Consider the following 25,848-nt stretch of genomic DNA (forward strand, 5'->3'; position numbering starts at 1 on the left):
ACAACAATAAAAAAGGAAATAAAGTTATAAGAATTAAAAATTTGATGCATTGTTATACACATAGTTCAAGGTTTTAAAAATGCGCACACGAGAATATTTCGCAACTCTCACCTGTTCCTGCTCTTACACTAATATTTACGTCGATAGCGTAATCGAACTGCGTAGGTGCGTGCACTGAAGAAAACTGGTTGTGTGCCCGTCAAAAAAGCAAAATGTGTGACAAACTTCCGCTAATCTTCATCCTATCGTCAACTTATTCTTATTAATCTTATTACTTCATCTTATTAGTTTTCGCGAGTGTCCAAAAAAAAAAAATGCAACGGAAACACATGCACGGCGGCATCCTTGCTATGCGCACCTTTGTGAGCACTAAACGAGCGAGAAACAAGCGGTAGCCCTTTGAGTGATTAGTAACGAGATAGCCATCAGTTTTGCAAGCGCAAGAAGCCGAAACCACCCGCAGAACAAAACCCAAACCGCTGCCCGCCTGCGCGTGCGCCAGTACGCGAGCGATAGTATATAGACGCACGGAAGCGAACTAGCTCTAAAACAAACCATGCAACGAAAACCAAGAGAGGGAGGTGCGCGAAAAAAATTCCCTGTATTCCTACATAGTGGTAGCACATGATAGAAAAGAAAAAGTTAGGAAATTGGTGCGCTTTTTAAACGTACAGACGGTGCCATAAATATACGGCATCGACCATTTTTGGACTTGTTCGTGGTACCGTATATTTATGTCATTGACCCTCAAAGGGTTAAAGGGGCCCTGAACCATCCCCCAGGCTGGGTGAAAAAAAATATTCAGCTTACAGCATATATCACTGTGAAGATTTCTGCCAAATTTTTCTGTCGTGCGCCGAGCCTGGAATTAACAAGCAGAGCACTAAGTTGCCTTTTCCATAAACACACTCTCTTCAAACAGATGCTTCTCCTGAACCTGTTTCAGAGCTGCCAGCAGCTGCTATATTTTGTCATTTAGCAGATTCCCATAGACTGCTGCTATTGGCTGATAGCTCACATCAATCAAGAAAGGTGTTTGGATCAGTGCGCTTCTTCCTACTGTTACTGTGTATATTAATTAATGCAGTTAACTAAACAGGCTGAAGTAAGTGAAAATATGCATTTCGAATTTCACTAGGAATTAAAAAAAGAATAATTCTGGGTTTTTACATGCCAAGACCACAATATGATTATGAGGCACACTGTAGTGGGGGACTCTGGATTATTTCTAACCACCTGAGGTTCTTGAACAGGCACCCAATGCACGGTCCATGGGCGTTTTTAATTTTGCCCCCACCGAAACATGACTGCTGTGGATGGGATTTGATCCTGTGCCCTTGGGCTTAGCAGTGCAACACCAGAGCCACTATGTCACCACGGCAGGTATCAAGAAGAATTATACATTTCCGGAAGAAGCTATCATCTGCTCACACTCGGCCGCGGCCACGCTGCTTATCAGTGTTGTAGACCTCTGGTCTCACTAATTGCGATTACTTTTGAATGCTCAACTTACCTCGAACCACGTGAAACTTAAGTCCAGACCACATGTATGCTATGCCTATCGCGTCTTGAATGGAAGGTGAGCCAGCACAAGCTCAGTCCCAGCCACCATGCTCCCAGCCAACTTTTCTCTCAGCCACTCCTGGCCAGACACCTTGTCAAAGATCATATTGCGTTATGGATAAGGCTTCAAAATGTGTAATTTGGATTTGTCTACTATCCCTGCAGGCCAAAACCACTTTTCACCACGTAGCACAGCCAGACCAAAGCACACGAGCGTGAACATACACTCCAGCCCTGCTATGCACATAGCAAGAGCACTACAGTTAAGGTGGCTACTAGAGTTGTGCGCAGCTGTGCCTGCTGCCTAACGTAAATACCGTGACCGCCGTGGGGTGCTGCCATAAGCCCGCTCACTGTCAAGATATGTTGAGAACTGCGTGCACTGATTGGTCTCTGTCGATCATGGCTCAGGGGCATGACGACGCGAGCCAGCCCAAGCGCCCACATTGTACTAAGGCAGGCACAACCGGTGTGGAGTATGTGCGCAGCAGCACACTGCATACTCCAGACCAGCCGTGGGACAAGTCGTCTGCTTCCCAAGTTGCACACCTTTCGAGGTGCTCGAGGTGCGTCGCCTCATTCTCGAAGCTTGTTACGTTAGGAATCCCTTCAGTGAGAGTCCAGAGTGTGGCATCCATCGGTGAGCCGATGTGCATGCTTCGGACATACTCGCACGAGCGGAGATGACGTTTTGTTCAAGTCGCTGAAATTGTGTGATTGCCATAGAGATAAGTGCAAAATGAAATGTGGTGCTCATGCCACTTGATGCCGAGAAAGAACAGCAGTGTGCAGCTATCAGTACACTATAAACCAACAAAGTGGTGACCAATGTTGCTATAGTAACAGTGGCTGGAAGAATGTGTTGCCAGCAGTGTCCGTCATTTTCTGCTGAAAGAAGAAACATTGAAGCGAGGTGACATATAACACCGTAGGCAGAGCACCGTAACCAACGATGCCCCACTTTTTCGGAATGGAGGACGTTAAAGGAGAAATGGTAAAGATAATGGTTGCGTTGATAGTATCTATGCTTTACTAGGTCCTTTTAAAAAATTATTTCAATAATATTTTCCTGGGAGATGTTACTGGGTGTTTTTGAAGTTTCAAAGAAAGGTGGCTCAGGGCCCCTTTAATGCACCATATGAGAGAGATGTATGCATGCAAGTGCAGGTACAAATTGCCTGCCATTCATTGTTCTGGTAAAATAAAGTAAATTTGTGTTACAAATAAATTTTCTCAAATCGATGGGAAAAGAAAGAACAAAAAATTTTATCCATGTTCTGCTTGTAGAACCTTGGTTAATTCACTTCATCTTTGTGTAATAGTTTATTATTGTAGATTGTGATTGATGGAGGATTGTTTTTATATAGAATTTTGTGGTTTGTAAAGAGAACAGATAACAGGGTGCTCACTCTACGAGTTTGTGAAAGGCACTCACATGCTGGAGCTTTAAACAAAGGCTGGAACTGTGTACAGTACCTCTACACTGTGCAGTTTTTGAACACGTAAAGCTGTAACCTTTGGCATTCTGCCAAAGGTTACAGAAGTACTTGCCAAATGGGAGTACTGCCAAAACAGGATTACTGCCAAATGGGAGTACTTGGCATTCTGCCAAGTACTCCCATTTTGGAATTCATTTGGCAAATACATTCTTTATCTGTTCTTTAGGTTGTCGATTTATTTTGACCTCCTCCTACTGTCTGCTATATGTCTTAAACCTTGCTGGCCCAGTCAATAAGGTCACTACCGTATTGTGGCAGTGATCTCAAGCATTATGAAGATTGCTTATATTTGTTGCCTTTATAGTATTCTATTGTTTTTATGTAAAGAGGTAATATTTTACTTATTTTTAAGTAGAGCAATCATGATTAATTCATTAATGGATTTTATTGGTGCAAGGTCCACATATGGCCAAAGAGTGCTAGAGTGAGCAATATTGATTGCAATGGTTTCTGTCTGGCACTCTACAACTGAAGCTAGGCTGTGCTGTCATTCTCTTTGGTTGAATTAAAGAAACATTATTTCTTCAGTCTCTTGGAATCTGAGGTGTAACATGCAGGTGTGCCTAAGTGAACTGTGTGAGGGTGAGAGGGACTGTGCAGTCATCACTCTAGTTTGTTTCGGTGTTTGACAAATGAAGTTGTGCTGTATTGTCATTATTGTTGCTGGGATATATGACAAATGCCCTTCAAGATGGGGTTTGTTGCAATGTTCACCAGTAAGCTAGACAGTTCATTTCATGGCTTCTTTTATGTCCTGTAATTCATTGCGCTCTTGTTAAACTGAACTGCTGATAGTACAAGCTGATCCCGAGGTCCCTTTTTGTTTTTCCTAAAGGTAGTCTGCTGTATTTTTTAGTTGTAAAACCAGGAAATTCGCAGTGTTGTCGTTCCAGAGTGAGCTGACTTCATATCCTTGCTCCCTTTTTTTTTATGTTCTGGATATACATATGCGAGTGCTGCCTATAATTGGAGTTATGTTACGGCCTTCTCTGCTAAATTTGTCCCACATGGTTTCATTGCCGCTGTCAAAAAGTTAGGATTAGACAGCTTAGGCAAGTGTGGAATGAGTTGTAGGAGTGCACAAGCATTCTTCATATGTAAATATTTAATAAGTGTATAGGTTGAGCAATTTTTACTGTTCACCAGTGTACACACCATGTACACACACCATCACTACGTTGATCTTGAAATAGTGTTTGAGAAATATTTGTGCTATGAAGTAATTAAATAGAAACTTAATTAGTGCATTATTCTTAATTAGTCAATTATGCAGCTAGATATCTCATACAAGTACTGTCCACCTCTTCGAGTAATCCAGCTCAAGGACTAGAATTACGTATTCTGCCGGAAGTGATTTTTTAAAATTCGGTATAGTATTAAAAAAAACATCCTGCATGTAATCATCATCATTGTAAGCATCATGATTAGTTGTTTGCAATAACCTAGTTTCTCAGTAACGTTATCTTGGTATAGTGGCTGTCGAAAATACTTTGTGTCTTCACACAAGCTTGTACTACGACTACATCAGGGGTACTAGGTAAACATAACTGTCCCTGCATTGGTCCTGCAGGCACTTTTTGTACTATGTGCATTTGGTAATAATTTCACGTGTTTTGCTTACAGTTCTTTCTTTTTTTTTCTCCCCCTCCCCCTTGTTTTTCTGAGGCCAAAGATGTTTGTCAGTTGGCAAAGTAAATGCTTTTGTGCAAGCTGCAAAAGTTAGACTTAGTTAAAGCCTTCTGCTTTTTTTTAATTCCTGCTCTGAAGAGCTTACACTTCCATGCTCCCTTCTTCCAAGGTGCTTGAAAAAACAATTCCTGTATGATTTGGGTAATCACTTTCTTGGAATATATACATACTTATGTATTTAATGAAGTGTAGAGCAGCAAAGCAAAAAGCACAGACAATGTTATGACATCGAATCCATTTGTTTAACGGGCTACAAATTAAAGATTGATGAGGAGATGCAGAAGGGAGCCGTATTGATTGGTGTGTGTGTGCTATCCTCCCAGTAACAGGCGAGAGTGGTACAAAAGAGGAAGGCTGTTTCTAAGGGGGTGTGGCGTATGCGTGCATGCGAGACTGATTAAGTGCCTCGGTGGCATTGGATGGCGAATAGAAAGAAGGCATTACTGGGGCATGAGGAAAGAAAAAAAGAATGAAGGGGTGCGAGAAATGATGTGCAAGGCTGTGCGTGTGTGTGCGCTTATGTGTGGACGTTGTGTTCAATTGGGTTAATGGTCTGTGCCTTCTCTCCCTCACTGTGCATATTGATTGGTCAGCTCCTCCCCTTTTGTTCTGGTCTGCAGGGGTATCATGGAGAGAAGGAAAAGGGAGTGAGGGGCGGCACTGCACTCCCACGGTCTCTCTCACTGTTTTTTTCTCCATGTGACTGGCATGGCGTAATGCAGGTGCCCTTTGGTTTCTTGATTTGTTTTTGTTTCTGTAACTCGTCACCCTTTAGAGGTTGTTTTGTGCCTTGAGGTTGTCGCTTTTCTTTTCCCGTTTTCCTTTTTTCTTCTTTTTCTTCTTTGTTTTTTTTTTAAATCAGAGCTCGCACTGTTTGAGTAACTGGTGCAGGGCCCTATATTAATGGGTGCAGAATGGTGCTTGCCTGTGCTGGGCGTTGGCAAATATGCCCTCCGCGGTAGTTGTGTTTATGCGACCAAGGGGTGTGGTCCTGGCGTGCGCCGTGGCACCCTCCTCGTCCCATTTTCCCCCTGTCGGGACTGTGGGCTTTTAGTTTTCAGGCCTCAGTAGCTAAAGGTGTGCCTGCGACCACGGCTTTGCCGACGCTGTCTTTTGTAGCCTTGCTTGAAAAGCTCTATTGGCTAAGAAAAGCTGCTCAGTTTGACTGGAGCTGGAGTGGTGGGACAGATTTGGTCAAGCAGGGTACCCTGCCAACTTTGGAAGAGAACAGCACACAGTGCAGTTGTGGAAAAAACACATTGTGACTGGGTACTGGTGCACTCGGCAGCAAGTGTAGGTTTGGCAGCTCAGAGCCACGTCATCTTCATCAAGCAGCGGAAAGGGGTGCACTTGTGCAACGAACATCTTGACATCTCAGCAGATGATGTAACTTGTCATTTCGGTCTCCGACGGCTGGTCGATTGTGGGCCTCTTGCCATGACTGTCTGGTCTGCTGCTGTGTCACGTGTCACCTCTGCCTCCCTTGCGTTTCTCTTTGTACGCTAAATTTGCCTTGGTTCTTTTTTTTTTCCTTGCTTCCTTGTTTGGATTTTTTTGTTACCGTGACCCAAGTCTCTCGTGCGACATTTTCTTTGAGCGTGGCACCGCGCCTCAAGAAGCGACGCGCAGCAGCAGCACACGAGCACATTAAAGTCATCGTCGTCCTACGTGCGCCCTGTTTTGCGGCTGGCATCTGCGCTACCCCCCAGTTTTCGGTAGGTGGCACCTTCTCTTTCATTTCTTTTGTTTTATTTTGTTCACCCTCTGCTTTTGATTTGTGCTTTTGACTGTGCTGGTTTCTGTATGCCTCTTTAGCGTTTTTTTTTTTTTTCTTTTTTTTTTCTTTTTTGCCCCAGTCTTGTTTGACAAGCTGTTGCATGCATTTATAGCCATCTCTGCAATTTAAGGTAGCAGAATGCTGGGGAGTTTGGTAATGTACACAAGTGCAGAAAGTTCAATTTGCTGTCTGGAGGATGTGAACTTCTGTACACACTTCATGTGTAGTCATTCATTTTCTTAACAAACTGATTGCCTTAACTTGAAGGTGGTCTCATAAAAAGCAAAGACTGCTGTGACACATTAAAATATAGTCAGCAGTGAGGACTTCTCTCAAGGTAGCAGTGCCCAATGAGTCTCAATGTCCATCGGTATTTCTTTGATATCTGTATTCAAACCAAGTGAACAGTCTCAGTAATAGCAAATTCTGGTGTACAAAGCTGTTAAGCAAACTAGAGAAATATGTTTGTGTGGAAAGCTGGTGTGCAGATTAATGTGATTTGCTGGAGTTGCATGCTGATAGACGATTTGGAGAGTCTTAATCTAAACAGAAATGACTGGTTAGCAATGAGCCAAGTTTAACAGTAACTGATGGTGTTTCACAGCTCTGAACTTTTTTGATTGAGTGCTAGCGCTTGAATTTTACTGCAGGTGCACCGATGACTAGTGATGTTGTTGCTGCTCTGATTTGTTGAAGCCTTCTTCTTGGCATTTTAATAACTTTTGTTTGCTGGCTGGCCTATTGCATTCAGGAACAAGAAGTGGTGAAAAAAATTCATACAGAAGAAAGAGATGAGGACAAATACTGTACACTTGCATATACCACTAAATATACCACTAAATATGTCAAGCATTCCTCCGTGTCTTGAAACTAACTAAAAAAATTTCCAATTGATATTTTGAGGTGGTTGAGACCAAACAACAGTGTACTGTTCGTAGTGTTCTATTCATAGCATTCTAAAGCCCTTGATGCAGTGCTTTCCATGAAGTTGCCGTTTATGTTGCCCAGCTTTCCCTAGTTTCAAAAGAAATGTGGAAAAAAACGATGCCACTATGTGGTTCCATGCATTGCTTGCAACACACTTGTATGTTTTTAACAAGTTCCGTACACACGCTGGTCACAAAAACAAAAGTTGATGGCCCCAGTGTTGAGCATTGGCCAGACCACAAAGCTTCTTGCAAAAATTGCAAGAGGGGAATTCTAACGCTATAGTGTCTACGGCAGCTGCAAGCATGATTGTTCAGCCAGCATCGGAATGGTGGGCAGTGCATGGGTTTTCCCAAACTTGGTCCTTCCTGCTTCAAACGATTTTGTGAAAGTGATAGGCTGACGACCAAAGCAGGTTGTAACTGTTTTTAGCTTCTGTGCCGTCAGTGTGCCAGTGTTGTTGGTTGAAAACACTTTTAGAATGTTAGAAATATGATCTAGGCATGGAAATACATAGTGACATTTTTTATTTGTTTTTTGATGGCTTTAGTTAGAGCCCTTCCCAAAAAAACTAATAAAAGGTACATTTACAGGAACAACTATGTCAGGCATTTCTGGTAATCTAAGTATTTTCAGATAATTGTGCAGTTAGGTGTATGGTCTATGTTAACTAGCTAATTAGGCAGGCTGCAAAAGAAATTGTGAATTGTTCAAGGTTACTGTGAGTAATATGCCATTGGTCTCATTTGTCTAAATCACAACGTTTTGGCACTCGCTCCAGCTGGCTCAGTCGTCTGTTAAGGCTGCTACATTGGGCCTCATGATGATGAGCAGCAGCAAACGAGGGGACTGAGTCAGTGTCAGAACGTCGCGATGTCCTCCTTTCATGTGATCACCTTCCTTGTCATAAAACCATCACCTTCTGGGAAAAGAAACTGTAACTGGCTATAGAAAAGCTACTCTAGAAAATTATTTATGGGGCTCCGAGGCTTGCAAGTATTTTTTCAAGGACCTTCAATTAATGCAAAAAAAAAAAATGAGTCGAAAATATTGTGTCAGTACCCTTTGAAGAGCAGCTGAAGCCTACTTGTAATGAAGGCACTGGTTTAGGAATTAGCACTTACACAATGTTAATGTGCCAATTGACTGTATTTTCTGGAAAACTGTTCTGCAACAAAAAAAAAATTTGTTTTACAGTTTTATTTTAAGCACAGTTCATGGTGCCGAAATGAGAAAAAAAATCAAGTTTTACTCTAAAAATGGAAAGCTATATAACTATACACAATAAGCTTCCTTTAACATAGACAGAAAAATGTCTTCAAAGTCGGATAATCTTACCGCAAATTTAGCATAACAGATGTGCACTGAACTTATAGAAAAATGAAGAGGGGTCCCTGAACTGTTAAGCTTATCACTGAATTTAAGAGAGTCCACCTACAATGTAGCCCATTGTGTGTGAAACATGGCTTTGTAAAATACGTGTCTAAACCTGTACTTTTTTCAAGATCTTTATCATTTCTGCAGACACTCAAAGAATTACTAACACATGCTGCCCAATAAAGTATATTTAGTGGTGTAAGCGATCGAATCGGTGGTGTGAATTAAGCCTGTCCACTTTGCTGTGTATGCTTGTTTTCACCTTTTCTTGAACTGTAGATCTATAGGCCCTTCCAAGTCCATTTCAGCCTTTTTTGCCCCTCTTTGCATATATACGGCTGTTTGTTCCTTTAGCTGCACTACATATTTAAAGGCCAGCTACACCAATATTTCTGGTTATAGATGAATAGTATGTAGAAGCAATCTTGGCAAAAGCTGCATGTCTGGTAATTGTCTAACATTCTTATTAGCAGGGTTTAAATAACACCTAGGCTCATGACATGTGCACCTTGTAGTTCCCAGATATGACATCACTCACAGCCTCCGAGATTTTTTAGCATGCCGCAGCAGTCGTGGGCACTGCGTAATCTCAAAAGTCATGCCGAGGAGCCACAGGCTCAGGGTCATGCATCACTTCTGGCGAGTGGTGATGGCAGCATTTTTTTTCTTCAGTTTTGGTATCAAAAATTTTTATTTCTGTTAGCTTTTTATGGTGCGTTCACTCTTATTTCAAGAGTATTTCAAGAGTTGGACTTTAAAAGGACACTAAAGAGAGAAGTAATTTCAGCTGTATTAGTAAATTATGCTTCTACAATACAAAAAAATATTTTAAAAAGTCACTGTTGCAGTGAGAAGTGGCTTGGTAAGCCAGAAAAAATGCTAAAACGAAATACAGGTGGTGCTGCCTGCACCTTTAGTTCCCCATCAGCTCACCATGACATCACCGATTTTGATTGTGTCGACTTGGGCCCAGCTAACTCTTTATTGGTGAAAGTGGACTACATTGTATTCTAAAAGAGCGAAAGACTGAACTTCACAAATTTAGAGAACTTCTACTGCACCACAACAGCTTAAATACAAGGAAATACTCTGAAATACGTGGTGTCACACTGACGTACCAGCACTGTGGTTACAGCGCGAAATTTCAAAACTAGAAGCTTGGCCTTCATTTTCTCTTTTAGAAATTATCTTGCCACGAAATTAATTAAAACAGAGTTTTCAAAGAGTTATTCATCAGTTTAAACTGATTCATTGTGTCTCTTTAGTGTCCCTTTAACCATAGCCTGTGGCAGAGAGCAACCTTGTCGTAAGTGATGTAGTGCATTTAGCTGATTAACAATAGCAGCTAAGTTCAAATTTATCGAAGGGCACACATTGCAATTGCAGATTTTAAGTTGTACAGAACACAAAGGATGTTAATTTGAGCATTGCAAATCAGTTCTGCAGAAATTTGCCAGGTGGTGGGAAGTTTGCAGTATGTTAATTTTGAAGGCAACTTGAAACTAGCGCCAGTTTTGAGAGATCTACCACAAACGTGTGCAACAAAATGTATTAATGTTTCGTGTGGTTCTGTCCCATGGTGCGAATTGAAGACTTCATTGGAAAATATGTGGAAGGCCAGCATAGGAGGTGCCCCCCCCCCCCCCCCCGAAAAAAACGGATTGACTCCAAAAGAAAAAAATTAGTTTAATTTAGGACAGAAAGCACTTAGTTCCCATTAAAATAATTTCCAACAGAGCCAATCCACTTGTGAAACCTTTTGTCCCACTGTTTGAAACAACTCTGGAGTGCCAAGCTTAATGCTGTTGAGTGCCCCCTGCAAAGTTGTGTTCACTTTGTGCACAGTGGCAAACCTCCTTCCTTTCAAGGAATTTTCTTGTTTAAAAATAAAGGAAAAAAATTTGAAGGAGCTCAGTCCAATGAATGGGTGCGTGGCGAATGCCAGCCCATCCCTGAAAGGCTAAATACCACATCATAGCCTACGCAATTTGAGTTGTGATGCTGTCAGGATGCAGAAACCAATCACCCGAATTCCACAATTTAACGCTCTTCTCTCGCACATCTTTTTCTTAATTGCCTTAATACCTCTAAGGAAAATTGCCGATTGACAGTCTCTCCAGGGGCAACAAATTACTGCTGCACAATTTTATGAATGCCGAAGAAGAAAGAAAAAACGAACAATGATTATCTTCACACGAGCATACTGGTCGCATTTCTTTGTTCGGTCTTAATGAAGAAAGTGCCAACTGGCTCAAAACTTGCTTGGAATGGGGGTCATACCCATAGCACCAGGTTTCGTCACCCATGATAATCTTCAAAAGGTCTGTGTCCCTTTCGATGTGATTTTCAAATCCTGGCACAAAATCAAACAAGTGTTCTTTGTTTTGCCTTTTAACTTTGTGAGCAGGCAGGGAACAGACTTTGCTGCGGTGACCTGTATCATGCCCAAAAAGCAAACTGATTAGAAAACAAATATATATCTCCGCCTTCCCGTCCAATGGCACAGAATTTCCGTGAACAGTGCAGAATGTTTCGAAAGCGGCGTTTCAAACCATCGATAGCAGGTGGCTATTTTTGCTTTCTACTTTGACGCTCATGAAAACTTCGGAGCACATTCAGAAATCACCGACTGGCAGGAAAGAAGTGAAATGCTTAGAAAACAAAAATGTAGTTCTCCTTCATGTCCGATAGCGCAGTGTGTCCGTGAGTGGCTCAGAAGGTCTCGAAAGTGCCCAATATCCAATGCCCAATGGACGTGTTAGGGAAAGAGTTGGACCACTGAAAAACTCGCGTATGTCTCACTGCCTCTTTGATAAATGTTTGAAGTATTTTGGTGTTTCTTTCGTCATTTTTCCGAGGAGGAATGAAAATTTTAAGGAGATTCAGTGTCCGTTACGAACAGACGTCACAATTTTCCAAGAGCAGTGGGACAACTGTCGCCACAAACCCGTAAGACATTCTGTGCTGACTTCAGCTTGTCTCCTGACTTGTGAGGTGCCTACCTGCATCCACATAATGGGAGAACATAGCAATACAGTTACAAACAGCTCCATGATGCTAGTCAGGTCTTTTGGGGTTCTTCCCTCGTAGTTTGTAGCACGTTATGTGGATAGATGTCTTGAAAGCAGTGCTAGTTTCAGGGTTCTTTGTGCATGTGTGTACAGTCCATCAAAAAAAAAATCATCATGGTTGGCCAGCCGTTGTGAGCCAGCTGGTTTGTACTTTTTCTCATAAGATGTATAGTCATCAAGTGTTCTCTGGATGTGGCTTCCTTGAGAAAGCCCAAGCATGTAGTTAGTACAATGCCATGTAAGTCACATACAGTAGTAAAGGTGGAAAGTCTGAAATCCAGGCAGGGTGTGCCCAAGTTAAAAATATATGCAACTTTTTCAGATCCTGTGCCCCGTAAGCTTTTGACGCTGACTGTGTGTGCCTTGAATACTTGTTAGCTTCAATTCTACAATTCCAGCATGCATCCTAAGCAAATTACCATTCTCTTAACTAACTTAAGTCGTTGACTAGTTCATTGTGCATCATAATTTTTCATGCAAGTGATGTCTTCCATTCCAAATAGCTCATCTTGATGCTGCCTCTTAAGCTATCTGCCACCAGCAATTTTTGAATAGCTGGTCCAGCTTTAAGAAAATGAAACAAGAAAAGACAGGCTGTTCAGTCTCCTGAAGAATCATCAACTGCATTACTTTTTTTTACAATATGTATTGCTTAATGAAATTTAGAAATCTCTTAACAAGGTAGTGCTAGGCTATCATTGCTCTTGTCACAGCTTGTGGGCTGCCTGTCACTTTTTAGTTGCAGACAGGTCCTTTTCTTGTATATTTAGAAAGAAACCAGGATAAAAGCAATGAGATATGGCTGGTCTTGCGTGACTATGTGTCATGAGCATATTATGCATTACCAACGTGTGCATTGCTAACAAAGTCGCCAAAGGCCTAAGTTGTGTGTTTAGCACTTGGTGTTGGCACAAAGTGCTTGTGTGTGTGTGCATTTCAGTACGGTTTCTTGAGCTGTGCACCCCAGACAATGCATACCGCTAGCAGGTTGCCAGTTTGTAGAGGTCACCTTTGTTCCTATGTCTTCATTACTGAAGTATGCCTCACCAATATATGTTGAGGCTATTCTACATTTGTTTACGGCATTGTCCATATTTTGGGGCAAATGCTAACAAAAAGGTGCACTTTGTACTTCTACACAGAGGCACAATATGTCCTTTCAACTCTGAAAAAATTTCTGGCAGGCGCATAAAATTGCAAGAGTTTTGTGAAAAACTATGGTGTTTTGGCAAAAACTTTGCTAGGAGTTGGGCATAAGGTTCACTTTATCCAGATTTTGTAATTTGAGCTGGCTGGCATTCCAGTGCATGTGCATGCCCCCACAAGAAGGACTTTCCATGAACCGAGCAGTGTTGAGTATGGCTAGCTGCATCTAAAGGGGGAGCCCCTTCACTGATAGTTATATTTGCTTCCTTGTGCTGTTTCTCTCCCTTTGGGATTTCAAACTTTCGTTTGTACCCAATGCACACGCGTGTGGTGCTCACAGTACTCAACCACTCACGAGAACCCGTTTTTCTCCTCTCTCTCTCTCTCTCTCTCTCTCTCTCTCTCTCAACAGTCGAATGGTTGGCATGCTCTTTCCAACAGTTCAAACAGCTTAACTTGAGGTTGTGTGCTGAAATTATGGAAAACTTAACTGACATAGAGGAACATCATAGGTTGGGCTAGTGGGTTTACAGGATTTGAAGTATAACAGCAGGAAATTTTTATGAGGACAAAACCAAAGAACAGACAAGGACAAGCGCTGTGCTTGTCTGTTCTTTGGTTTTCTCCACGTCAAAATTTGCACTCTTTGACTTAGTGGAACACACACGCATGACATGATGGCGTAGCACTCGTCACTGTGCCATAAAGAATGTGAGATACTGTGAAGGACTAAGCCACGGAAAAAGGCAGAGAGACACATGGCAGACATTTGCAGCTGCACAGTCATACCATTTCTCTTTCTTTATTATTTTTCTGCCGCAAAAGTTAGTGTCTAAGAATTCGAGTGAGACTTTGACCAAGCTGACCAGTAGTTGCATACAACAACATTGTAGGTTTGAATATATGCTGAGCAGCTCTCTTTATTTGCTTTCAGTAGTAGTACTCCTAGGCTCTGTAGAAAACTCGAGGGAGAAGCTGTGCGAGCATATCAAGTAGACTGGAAAAATCGCTAGACACAAAGCAATGATTCAGTGGCAATAAGAGTATAAATAATTTGATCTGGGTGGTAATGTGAGCAAAGTATACACTGTGTGCAGCATTGATATGTACTGTGTAAACCAACTGTTGCACTTCCAACGCACTTGCCTTCTTCACTTGACACTTTACTATTTATCACCTAGGAAGAGCCCCTGTTGAACCTAGTGAATGCTTTTTTTTTTTCTTTTTAACTGTTTACATCAAGTCCATTCATGCAATTGACGCGTGTCACACCGTGTGGAATCATGTCTGCATGCTAATTTCACTTGTTGAAGGACTCTGCAATTGGAAATTATGCAATAGTCTCTTATGGTACTAAATGACAAAATTTAAAGAAGCCGTTTGGAAGATTGAGCCTTTAAAACCTAACTTTTTGTTATTTGTGGAAGCAGTTTCTTAGGTTTTAATATGTCTGGGGAGCACAGCTCAGAGGGATTTTGTGAGAAGTGTTTGTTAGACGAAGGCTTTGCTAGAGGCTTTATCATGGCTTTCCAGAGCATTTGTGGGCTTCCAGTGCATGCTTGTATACTGTGTTGTATGACTTTATTTTTATCTGCCCTAATCCTAAGCCACTGGATCGTTTCTGTTTGAAGTATGTTGTACAGGTGTGGTAGTTAGTGTTTCATTTTCTTTGAAAGTTTGGTTAGTGACAGCTTTCTATTATTTTTTGCATTACATTATAAACAAACATTGACGTGTGCAAAAAAAGCAGGGGAGTGCCCGGCTTCTTTAATTTCCGGTGCCTTTTGTAGCCTATGTGTTCTTTTTTTTTCTACAAACCATGCAAGTGCTGTTTCCAGGAGTGTCTCGATCATAAAATGCTATGTGCAAGATTCTAACGTGATTTTTTAATGGTTATGCAGTGCTCAGTGGTTTTAGGGAAAAGCCTTTGGCTTTTAAATGGCTCAATAATACTAGAAAAGTGTGGGCTTCAGAGCAGTCATGTAGTTCGATCTGTGCTCACCAGAAATGTTTTCCTTGAGTCCGCTTTAATCCCTTAAGGAATCTTGACAACCTCAGCTCGTCATGCATGATGGTCACTTTTTTTTTTAATTATGACAAGCCTTTCTCACAAAGTAGGTAGAGATAGTATATAATCACTTTCGAATTTGACTTCCAACAATATTTGCAAGCATATTTCGATGTTCTAACCATGTTATTAAGGCATATCACATTATAAAAAAGTCATTATCATAACTTTTTAAATAAAAATGGGCCCTTAAAGGGATGTAAAACAAGGCCACTTGCTGCCACTTTAACCATATGCTATTTATCTGATTTTATTTCATTGTGCTGGGACAGATGTTCTTGGCATTCTTACTGCCAGTAGGCATAGTAAAGTAAAACTACACTTTCTTGATTCACTAATTGTTATGTTCCAAAAGAAGGGACTAAAGTGTGGTGTGGAAAGCATTTTAGAATTCATATCATTGTAATATATAAAATAGGCAGTATACTTGGCTGCCATGTATGCCATGATGGAGTGGTTTCTATTATTATCATTAATGTGGGTGAGATGCAGCTCATTGTTCTACCGGTTACTATATTTACTGAATAAAGTAATGAGATGGCAAGCTTCACATTGCTGTTTTGTTTGTCAAAATGAGTGTGCCTTAATGCTGAGTACTTTGTCCTTGAAATATTTTAGTGTGTTGTACTTAATTATTGGTTCACTTTAAGCACTGGCCAGGGCTGTTGACGCATGTGCATGGCACTTTCTAGATGCACAGATGAGTGAAAAACTGTGTGCACTTAAGTGTAAGCTCTGTTCGGAATTCAGAGAAGCTCTGAATGAAATGTGTGGCACCTGTATTATTTATTTTATTGCCTGTGTAACTGATACTGTCTTTAATGAGGTGCATGTGTTAATTTTAATTTAGCTGTGGTCTGAGGAAATCTAACTCGTAATTGCCTTTCTTATTCCCCTTTCTGTCTTCGACACACCACTTGGACACATGCGTAGGAGGAAACTCCAGCCGTGGCAGTGACAGCCAAGGCATCTGAACCTGAAGCAGTGCGAAAAAATATTGAGGAGGAAGTTACCAAAGGTGGAGGGGAAGAAGACGACGACGACACAACGGCGGCTGCTTCATCAGCCGAGAGCAGTAGCGCCTTTGAAGACCTGCGGGCACCTCTGCTAAGGACACCACCTGGTGGCTTGTTACGTCGTCGCAGCCTGGCCGCCAGGCTCCGACGCCTCAGCCGATTGTCGCTGTCGGCTAGTGGCTCCGCTGAGGGCTCATCGCCCGAAAAGCATAAGGGAAGTGGTGGAAATGAGGCGGCAGCCGTCGCCCCAGCTACAGTAGCCCGGCCTCCAACCAAAGGAATCTTGCGTCGCCAGAAGGTGCACTGTTGCAGCAGTGGTAGGCACAGGCAACTACCATCAGCCTCTTCTTTTGGAGGTGGCACTGAAAGCAGTGAAGGGTCACCTGAACACCGTCCCATGAGTCCAGGCCGTTTCTGCAGGCGTGCTTTCGGACGCGTCTTTGGTCTCAGTGATGGCTCACGTCATCGAGCAGATGGCGTTGCTACCACAGTAGATGAAGAACAGGAGGAGGAAGGGACATCACCGAGAGAGCCCAAGGTGGTCAGCATTTCAGAACCACTGGAGAGGTCACCATCATCACGACATCGTGGTGGAGATACGTGGCGCCACCGATCTGCAACCAACAAACCTCGGAAGCCTCCCCTTGTGTTTGGTGGCACGTTCCCAATCGACGAACCTGTGGGTCTGCGGGGAGCCAAGTCTCCTTTCCGGAGTGTTGTTGAGGGGAGTCTTAGTGTGGCAACATTTCCTGTCGATGCTTTCTGCTGTGCAGCACCCAACCTGTGTCAGGGGCACGCACAGCATCTACCGGTAGAATCACCTTTCTGTAAAAGTCGCGACAGTAGTGCTATTGCAAAGAGCTCAGTCGCTTCGACTAGCGAGTCCGAGCCTGAGAGCAAAGTATCGTCTTTCGGTAAGATGCATGAGGCAGGCACAACAAGGCTGCACAAGCATAGCCAACCGCTTGCGGCCTCAGATACCAGCAGAGAGACCAAAAGTTTTGCGCCTTCTGCACACCCAAGGTGGAAGGGTTCAAGCTTCTTGCATTTCCTGTCTGGTGAATCCAAAGTTCATAAGTCGTGAATAGTGTAGGATTTATAGAGATAATATACTCTAGTGAAACTTTCTTATTGGGATAAGCTTTCACTGGCAAATAATGTGTGTCGACTCTTGATACCTCACGTGTTTAGAGCCATAGAGCTTGCATTCTCACCGCCTTATGCTGCAAAAATACTGCAGTGAAACTTTCTTTTCAGGATCAGCTTCCACTGGCAAATAATGTGTCGATTCTTGATACCTCAAGTGCATAGAGCCATAGAGCTTGCATTCTCACTGCCTTATGCTGCAAATATAACATGTGGAAGTAGGCATTGTTTCAGTGTACTATATTACCTTTTAACCCTTTATGAACAAATGTTGCCTACAGGCAACACACCAGCAAAAAAAAATGTTTCTTTCTCAGTTTGGCTATTGAGTACGGAGTTTCTGGCTCATTGCCTTTGTCCAACGCTGAAATGACAGGCCGTAAGTGTCATTTGTTGGATTAGAGTAGGAACATGGCACGAAGAAGTTTGGCACATGACTTGCTCTCTTTTGAAAGCATGATGAGAGGAGATAGACTCTTGCAAGATCCTTGGCTACAGTAGTGTCATACAAGTAATGTAAAGGAAATGCAATGAATATTATTGTTTGGCAACTATGAGAGCGGTCTGTACAATTTTCAAACTGAGCCATGGTTGCTTGGGGTGAAGCTCACTTCCAGGGTTCTGTGTAGTGTTGTGCAAAATGTAAATTAAGTTTGCACAATATATACATATATACTTGTGGAATATACTTGCTTTATTTTGCACGTTTAGTTAAAAAATATTTTCTTTGAGTATTTATGCATCTCATTCTTAAAGGGGTCAAGTGAAAACTGGGCTGTTCTAATCATAATTTTTAATTAACATAATTGAGTGCAGTCAGTGTTTATTTTAGGAAGGAAAGCTATGATTAAAGACTGTCAGACTTTCATGTCAAGGTAAAACTTCTGCTAACATTCTGTTGGTTTGTTTCTGCGAAGGGTGTTGGCTGCATAGTTGCAATATCTTGCACGCCATGTTTATAGATTGCCTACAGAGATGCATTGAGGTTTACTCTGTTTTTTGCTGAGCCTAAACTAGTGCCTGAATTGGGATGGGATACAGTCTTAGTGCTAAGCACTCAAAATGGAGGAGTTGCAAGCATGCCCCTGACAGAGGTTGGTTCTGTTTACTTTAAAGCCATTGTTTAGCTATTCAATATGTTTCTAGGCTGTACAAGATGGTTGCTTCAGCCTTGTCATATATTATGGGGATCCACATGTGTAGCCAATGAGATACTGCTGAAACTTGCAGCCAAAATCCAATCACACAAGAGCAAAGGAGGAAGCTAAGAACGACAGAAAGCTTAGCTAGTTGGTAAGGATTCATAATGCAAAAAAAAAAAAAAAGAAGCTACCTGGCAGATTTCTTGCACATGTCGGTGGTTTGTGCTCAGATGAATCCTTTGTTGCGTTTGGGTCAATTGATGCACTGTGCTTGTGCAAATGTTGTGGAGCCAACACTTAAATAAGGAACAATCCCCATTCTCAGTAGAACTAGCAGGCAATCAGACCTAAGATCTTAAGAAAGGCTGGGCTGAAGCCAGGTGTACCTAAAAACTACATCCATTGGGGGATGGGCGAAAAGTTTGTGGAAACGTTGCTGCAGTTTGTGCACAATGCTAAGTTGAAAGCTTTTATTTGATTTTCTTTTATCCCCCATATGCCTTGCAGCAAATCCCCCCGAAAAAAAAAAAAAAGAAAAGACAGCATACGATGGGTCATGAAGTTTGGTTTTGATTGGGGTCCATAATTCAGGAATATGATGCATCTGTCTTTCTAGTACTAGGCCTATATATTTGCATCTGTGGCTACTGTAGCGAGGCTGATCAGAAAGGAAGGTTTCACTGTACATTTAGTAAATATTCCCTCCAATGCCTACCAGTGCTTGGTAGCAGCTACGTCTTTTGCCTTCATAGTTGATATTTTTCTTTGGGTCATTCCACCCCAAATCAACCATTGCTTTTTCCACCATCACAGATATAGCTGAAAAAATTTCCATGTTTGTTGGAGTGCAAAACTCATCGCCCATGTTTATTTATTTGATTTTTTATTTCCAAAGAAATTTGTAGCATTTTGGCAATCCTGCCCATCTGAGCTAGAAGGCATCAATCAGCATTTTTTTTCTCAAAAACACATTGTATGATCCACTCCTTCAAATTGTTTGTATCGCATGACAATGAAGTGGTGTGACTGCCAAAATAGCTAATTTTTCAAATATTTGAATACTTTGCAATTTTATGCACTTCAATATTGTTCAAATATTGTTCAGCTGTACTATGTTACTACCATTATTTAGTTTACTTGTGACTTCTCGGTTTTTCTGTCATGAGAAAAAAATTCAAACTTTCTGATTTTAATCGCTCTTGCTAATGTCAAAAGTACTTGAAGTATTTAAATATTTGAAAAATTGGCTATTTTGGCAGTCACATCATTTCATTATCTTGCCATACACACAGTTTGAAAGAGTGGATCATACAATGGGTCTTTGAGAAAGAAATGTTGATTGATGCCTTCTTGCTCAGCTGGGCATCAAAAACAAATTGTCACCAAAATGCTACAAAATTTTTGGCAAAAAAATAAAAATAAACGTGGTGGATGAGTTTTAAACTCCAACAAACATGTTCAAATTTTTTCAGCTATATCTGTTGATGGTTGAAAAGACACTGGTTGATTTGGTGTGGAATGACCCTTATGCCACCTTTTGGCATGTTAGTAAGTCATGTTCATAGTAAGGCACTATGCCTTCAACCTGCGTAGTACTGGTTGCAGCACATGTTCTTTTTGTTCCCAGTACTGCTTGGTGCTTTCAGCCTGTTTATGTCCCTTAAATGGTGCGGCATGCATTTCCTGTTGTGTAGTTGAACAAAGTACCAGAAATGTGTTTATTGGTTGAAATATAACCATGACTGGGTTATTTTTAAGTGTAGAAATAGGCTAAATTTTTATGACCCCGTTGTGAATTTTGAGCAAGGCAGAATGTCCTCTCCTATATTTCTTTGCGGCTTCAAATTCACTTTGTATCTTTAGTGCCAAGTCAGTAACAAGTACTTCTGCTTTGATATCTGTTGCATTCAAGTGTTTACTATACTACCAGTACAAACACAGTGCTGTCACTTAATAGGATAAAATTTTAAAAGGCAGCATTGGTGCCATCAGCATTGAAACCTTGGTAACTTTATAGTACCCGATATGAAGTAGTATTTTTACTGCATTTCTTATTCTGTTGGCAAAGTTTTCAAATGTGAAAATGTGAAGAAAATTGACTGAATTTAGTAATAAGGGTCAGTAATTTTAAGATTTTGAACCTCTTTGTAGTACTGCATATGTGAGGCCAGAAGCTGTAATTGAAGTTGTAGTAATGACGTTTCACATATAGTAATAGGGAGTGAAGATTTAGGTTTTCATTGTAGAATGGGATCATTCAGCTCAGTAGTTTCAATTTTCTGAAATGCCATTGTGGCCATAGGGACTGTAAGTGTAAGCTGAGATGATAGTGTACTTAGGCCTGTGAGCATATTGATACCACAATAGACATGACACCAAAATTAGCCAGCCAAAGATGAGCCATACATTGTGGCACACATATTTTAGAAATTCTACACTTTTTCATCATTGCTTAGCGTACATGTTCTTTACAGCTGAAGCTACAAGATTTCCGAGTAGTAGTAGTATGCAGTTTTAGGCTTGCACTCACTGCAGCTGCTTTAAGTTGTTTAAACTTGAATTTTCTGTAGTATAACTGTTGCATTGTGGTGAAGGACATAAGTGTAGTAAGTGTGCATTGCATAAATATTAAGAAGGGAGGTGGATCATAGAAAAAATAATTATTGGAAATATGGTGCTTGAAACATGTACATATATATAATGTTATATGCTTATGTTGAATGTATAGTCCATTTTTGTTTATCTCCTCTGGTTCTAATTTTATGTGAGCTTCCTTGAAATAATTTTTTGCAATGATTTGTAAAATGTCAGTTCCTGACATCCCACTAAACAGGGTATCAATGACTTCTGTGGCTTCTGTTGCTTTCATGGCACTAAGAATTACAAGGCGCTAATTGTCACTAAGTTGTTGTGTAACTTTGCATCTTTTATTAGCTGCTAGGTGAAAAATAGGTCCATAAGCCTCACTTGGCACTAGGTCGAATGATTCATATTTGTGAGATCAACCTCCTTCAGGACTGACTTCCATTTTATTGTAATTTCTGTTGGAAGATTCCTTGTTTGTCTTTTATGGTACCTGTACCAGTACCACTAAGCATTCATCAGAGGCTATTGGAACAGTTATGTCGCATGTACGCTGATGTCACTGCATGTGTAATGCTGAAAGCCAGACACACGTGGGAGTGAAGCATAGGGGTGTGTGCACTCTATTGATGAGCGACTTTGACTAGATCTATATCTATCTAAAAAAAGGATATTTGTAATTGGGTTACATTTGTGACCTGTAGAAATTTTCATGTAGCACAACTGTAAAGGTACCCGCTTTTCATAACTGACCATTATCTGTCCCGCCATTTACTCTGCATTTGAGGTCTAATTAGACATGTTTGGCTGTTACTAGAGAGTGAGTAATGTAAGCAGGTGAAGTTTCCCACTCATTTAAGATCTGTTCATCTTGATGGAAGTTCAGCTAAACAGCAGTGCACTGAATCCATGGGAAGCTAAACAAATGTCCATGAGCTATTCATCTTATCAAAGAGTATGTCTGAACGGATTTTCATCAGAGGGAAAGTTTTCATCCACCTGAATATAGCACGAAGCTACAAAGGAAACCCATACAGGTTTCTCGGAAAGCTTCACAGTTGACGAAAAATTTGTCCTGGTCCGTGATTCAAACCCGGCACCAACTACTTTCATGAGCAGTTGCTCTGCCAATGAGCTAATCAGGAGGCTAGCAGATCGCAACTTGAAGCAAAGGAACACTGAATATGACAAATCTAATTTGCCGAATCCCAGAAAGTGGAGGAAGTGTCATAAAAGGGAAATTTGTGATCCACCTGAATGTAGCAGTTATCTGCTGTACAGTGCAATCCGCCCATAACATTTACAATACCAAAAAATCTGGTCTGTCTTATTATCAGGATTTCTTCAGTGACCCTAAAGCTGCCACACAAGAATATGATAGACCAGCTTAAGGGCATACTTCATTTCTCTCGGGGTTATTACTGGTGCAGTGTCAAAAGAGAGTATGTTGAAGTGACCTCATCACAGAAATAAAAATGTGAAGAAAAAAAAATAATAACGCTTGGTCTGCAGTGAAAGGAAATACTGTGTTAGGCATCAGCGCAATGGAGGGTCCGAAGTCTGTGCTTGTTTTTATGGAGGACAGAGCTTCATCACGGCTCTAAAATATGTGCCTGTTTCTGTGGAAGACAGAGCTTCTTCACTGTTTTCCAGCCACTGCACATAGCAGACAGGGCTTGTTTGGACTGCAGGGAGTTGCGTGCCAAATCTGAGAGGGGATGGGGGTGGGAGGGGGGCTTATGGGGGTCTTCTTGTGATGGCTGCATCCAATAATGCCATTGTAGGCTGAGCACAGTTTTGTGACTTCGTTTTGCACCTAGTTTCACCAGGGAACAGCTTTCTGAAAACCAGTATTTCATTGCTGTATCTGGTATGGAATTCGCAAGTTCCTTAGACTGTCATGCCACCCTGTGACCATCGGCGAATTTTTTCCAAAGTGTATCAGAGTAACCGCAGGCGGCGCGGTGGTAGTGCATTTGGTTGCTTTCTTCGTGGCGGCCAGTAGACTTGGATTATCTGTTTTTATGCATCGTTTGTGCAAGGTGAAATTCAAAAGCAATCGCATCAGCTGCGTGCTGCAATGCACCAACAGAGCTGTGGCAAGTAAAGTGAGCCTCCACTCGTTCCACAAAGATGCGGCATAGAAGAAAGAATGAGTTGTCAAGTTGCGAAATAGCAAGTTGGTCACACCACTGATGAAAGTGTGCAGTGCGAATTTCGTCGACAGTGACTTCTTCTGGAGCCACGTAGTTAAGAAATCAAAAATTCTTTGCTTATGTACATCCTTTCATTTGTTTTCTATGGAGAATCGAAGCGCTAGTTAGAAAAATAGAGCTTGCGACAGTCTATTGCAGCAGCACGAACAACGGTGGGGCTTTGGTCCCGAGTATATCTAGCACGTGGGCAAGCGTTGGAAGTATTTGCTCAGGTTTCGCCTGCATCAACTCGTAGTGTGCGATTGCGAGGTGTGATTACCGTGGTGTCTCGTTTCACCAAAAATGTTTTTATTCTCGCTGCACCCCATGCTCCGCCGCACAGCCAGGCTCGAGCTGCGCACTTGTGGTCAGAGCACCGAGAACCCGCGAGCGTTTAAGGTAAAAACTGACATGTTTGTAGCACTTTGTCACAGCTCTGGAGAAATGCTACAGTAGATCTGCGTGGGCGGGTATAGTAGGTATTTGACTGGGTTTCACCGGCAGCAGCCTGCAGTGTGGTTCCATTGTCTCGTCCTGCCAGAAACGCGTGTGTTTATGTTCTGGGCTGCATGCCATGCACCAAGGCACGACCAAGCTTTGCAGCTTCAATGGCCCTGAAAACAAGATTGGTAGAACATAAAACACTCACACTGAATTCGCGATGGGAGCGCAAAAAGCTTCTATTGTGGCTCCTCATCACTCGAATGATAATACAGCAGCACCAGCGAAGAATAAAACAACCGGCATGGCTTTCTCTACATCTGCATGCACTAGCACAGCGACGTAGAAGAAAGACGTCTTAAAAGTCGCAGTTGTGTAACCTTAGTGATATCCTTCCTTTAAATATTGAATATAAATATCTGCTCATAACAACTCAATACGTGAAAGGAGCTCGAGAACATCACAGAGCAGTAAAATTGCTCTTTGTCGCGAAACGGCAGTGTGTGAAAGGAAAGCTTTGCGGGCTGTCGTGATTAGCATGAAGAAAAACAGAAAAGACAAAGTAACGTACCTTTATAGAACCTTCCCAGTCATAAATAAATTCCAGCCTGTGTAGCTTCTGCTGGATATGTGACGTCATATAATGCGCTTTGTGTTCATGACTTGTTCCCCTTCAATGAGGCACCAGATCCGAGTTTCTGAGGGGTCTGTGCGGTGCATGATGTCACTTAGCGACAGTGATTGTGAAAAAGGTAGAGCCGTCTTGTAGCACTAAGCCAAATATGAGCTGATGTGAAGGACGCACATGTGCTCAGGAGTTCCTATACTCTCTGTGGGCGCCATATTGAGTCGCCTTGCACGCCACCTATAGACCACGGAACTGGCGAATAGATAAGGGTTGTTGTTCATCGTTTTTATTTCTACATTAAGGCAAACCACTGTTGACAATGCAAATCATTATTACCTGTGTATCTCATTTTATGTAGCATCTATGAGTAGTTTTTACTATACACTGTTAAGCATCTGCTATCACCCCTGAAAGTTTGTGGCACACAACCACAGGAGAAAAAAAAATAAAAGGAGACCACGGAATTTTCTTGTAGACCAGAACCAACAGGTTCACTCTGCACCCAGGGGTACGCGACCATTGCAACTGCACCCCTCAATTCTAGGCTGCAGACATTTTCTCCGATTTTTGTATCATTCAAACATTTATGGGTGCGACTACATCTTTTATTGAGCATAAATACAACAATGGCAACCGTATTGGCTGCCTTTGTTGCAGAAGTAGTAATGTTATTCATGTCCTGACAATTTCTGCCATGAGTAACAAGTCTTTCTTGTTGTGCATCTGAACAGATGGTAGAGAATATACATAGAGAGTAAATGCAGACGACATTGTGGTTGCTTCAACATACATGTTGCCTGACCTTGGGACTGTCTTTTTTTTTCTTTGGATCATAGAGAATTCCTACCTTTGCATACCTATTTATCTCTGGGCAAGCTGGTAGAGATGTTGCTGTTGTTCTTGATACTTGTTACCATGACTAATGATAGCAACTGGCTTTAATGCTTTTCATCATTCTGGGTCTGTCCTGCAACAAAGTAACTTGTGTCAGCTATGACCCCAACTCAGCTTGCTTTTAAAATTGCGAACCTCGCTGGGTTTCGTGACGTTGGGACTGCGGCTTGGCTGTTCCCTTCCCGAATAAGCACTGCACACACCTCTGGCTTCCTTGCTGCACCCCCAAATGGCGCTTGCCGCCGCACATCTGCGGCAGTGGCCGTGCCAGCTGTGCAGGTTAGAGATTAAAAAAAAACAAAAAAAAACTCGCCTTTGCGCATCCACGGCTGCACGGTAATGAGGAAGGAAACACTTGTGGATAGAATGGATTCAAATCGCGCTACATATGTGTGCTCATGCTGCCTTTGAAACCATGGTGCATTCAAGGCATCCGTCGTACTCACTTGTAGTCAGCAACTCCGCTTAACAAATGGCTCGGTATAATTTGTGTGTGCCTGCACTTGCGTACGTGTGTGTGCATGTGCGTGTGTGTGTGTTTGTGTGTGTGTGTGTGTGTGTGTGTGTGTGTGTGTGTGTGTTTGCGCACTCGTGTTTCAGCTCTTTATGCACTCGTACAAAACTTTGCTGTACATAGATTCCAACTCGTATCTGCGGCACTTTTCTGCAATGATTTGGCTTAAGAT

General features: G+C 41.9%; 2 protein-coding genes across 7 annotated transcripts in view; both read left to right on the plus strand.

Moving 5' to 3' along the window:
- The window catches only part of LOC140212784 (uncharacterized), a 237,803-nt gene that overhangs the window by 168,829 nt on the left and 43,126 nt on the right, over positions 1-25,848 (plus strand). The gene's annotated exons all lie outside the window — the stretch shown is intronic.
- Positions 1,966-17,217, plus strand: LOC140214424 (uncharacterized). Its single transcript, XM_072285792.1, has 3 exons — positions 1,966-2,203; positions 6,040-6,137; positions 16,051-17,217. Exons 1-3 carry the CDS (start codon positions 1,966-1,968, stop codon positions 17,215-17,217), a joined length of 1,503 nt encoding a protein of 500 aa, XP_072141893.1.

This window comes from Dermacentor andersoni, unplaced genomic scaffold (assembly GCF_023375885.2).
Source record: "Dermacentor andersoni unplaced genomic scaffold, qqDerAnde1_hic_scaffold ctg00000042.1, whole genome shotgun sequence".
NCBI classification, from domain to species: Eukaryota; Metazoa; Arthropoda; class Arachnida; order Ixodida; family Ixodidae; genus Dermacentor; species Dermacentor andersoni.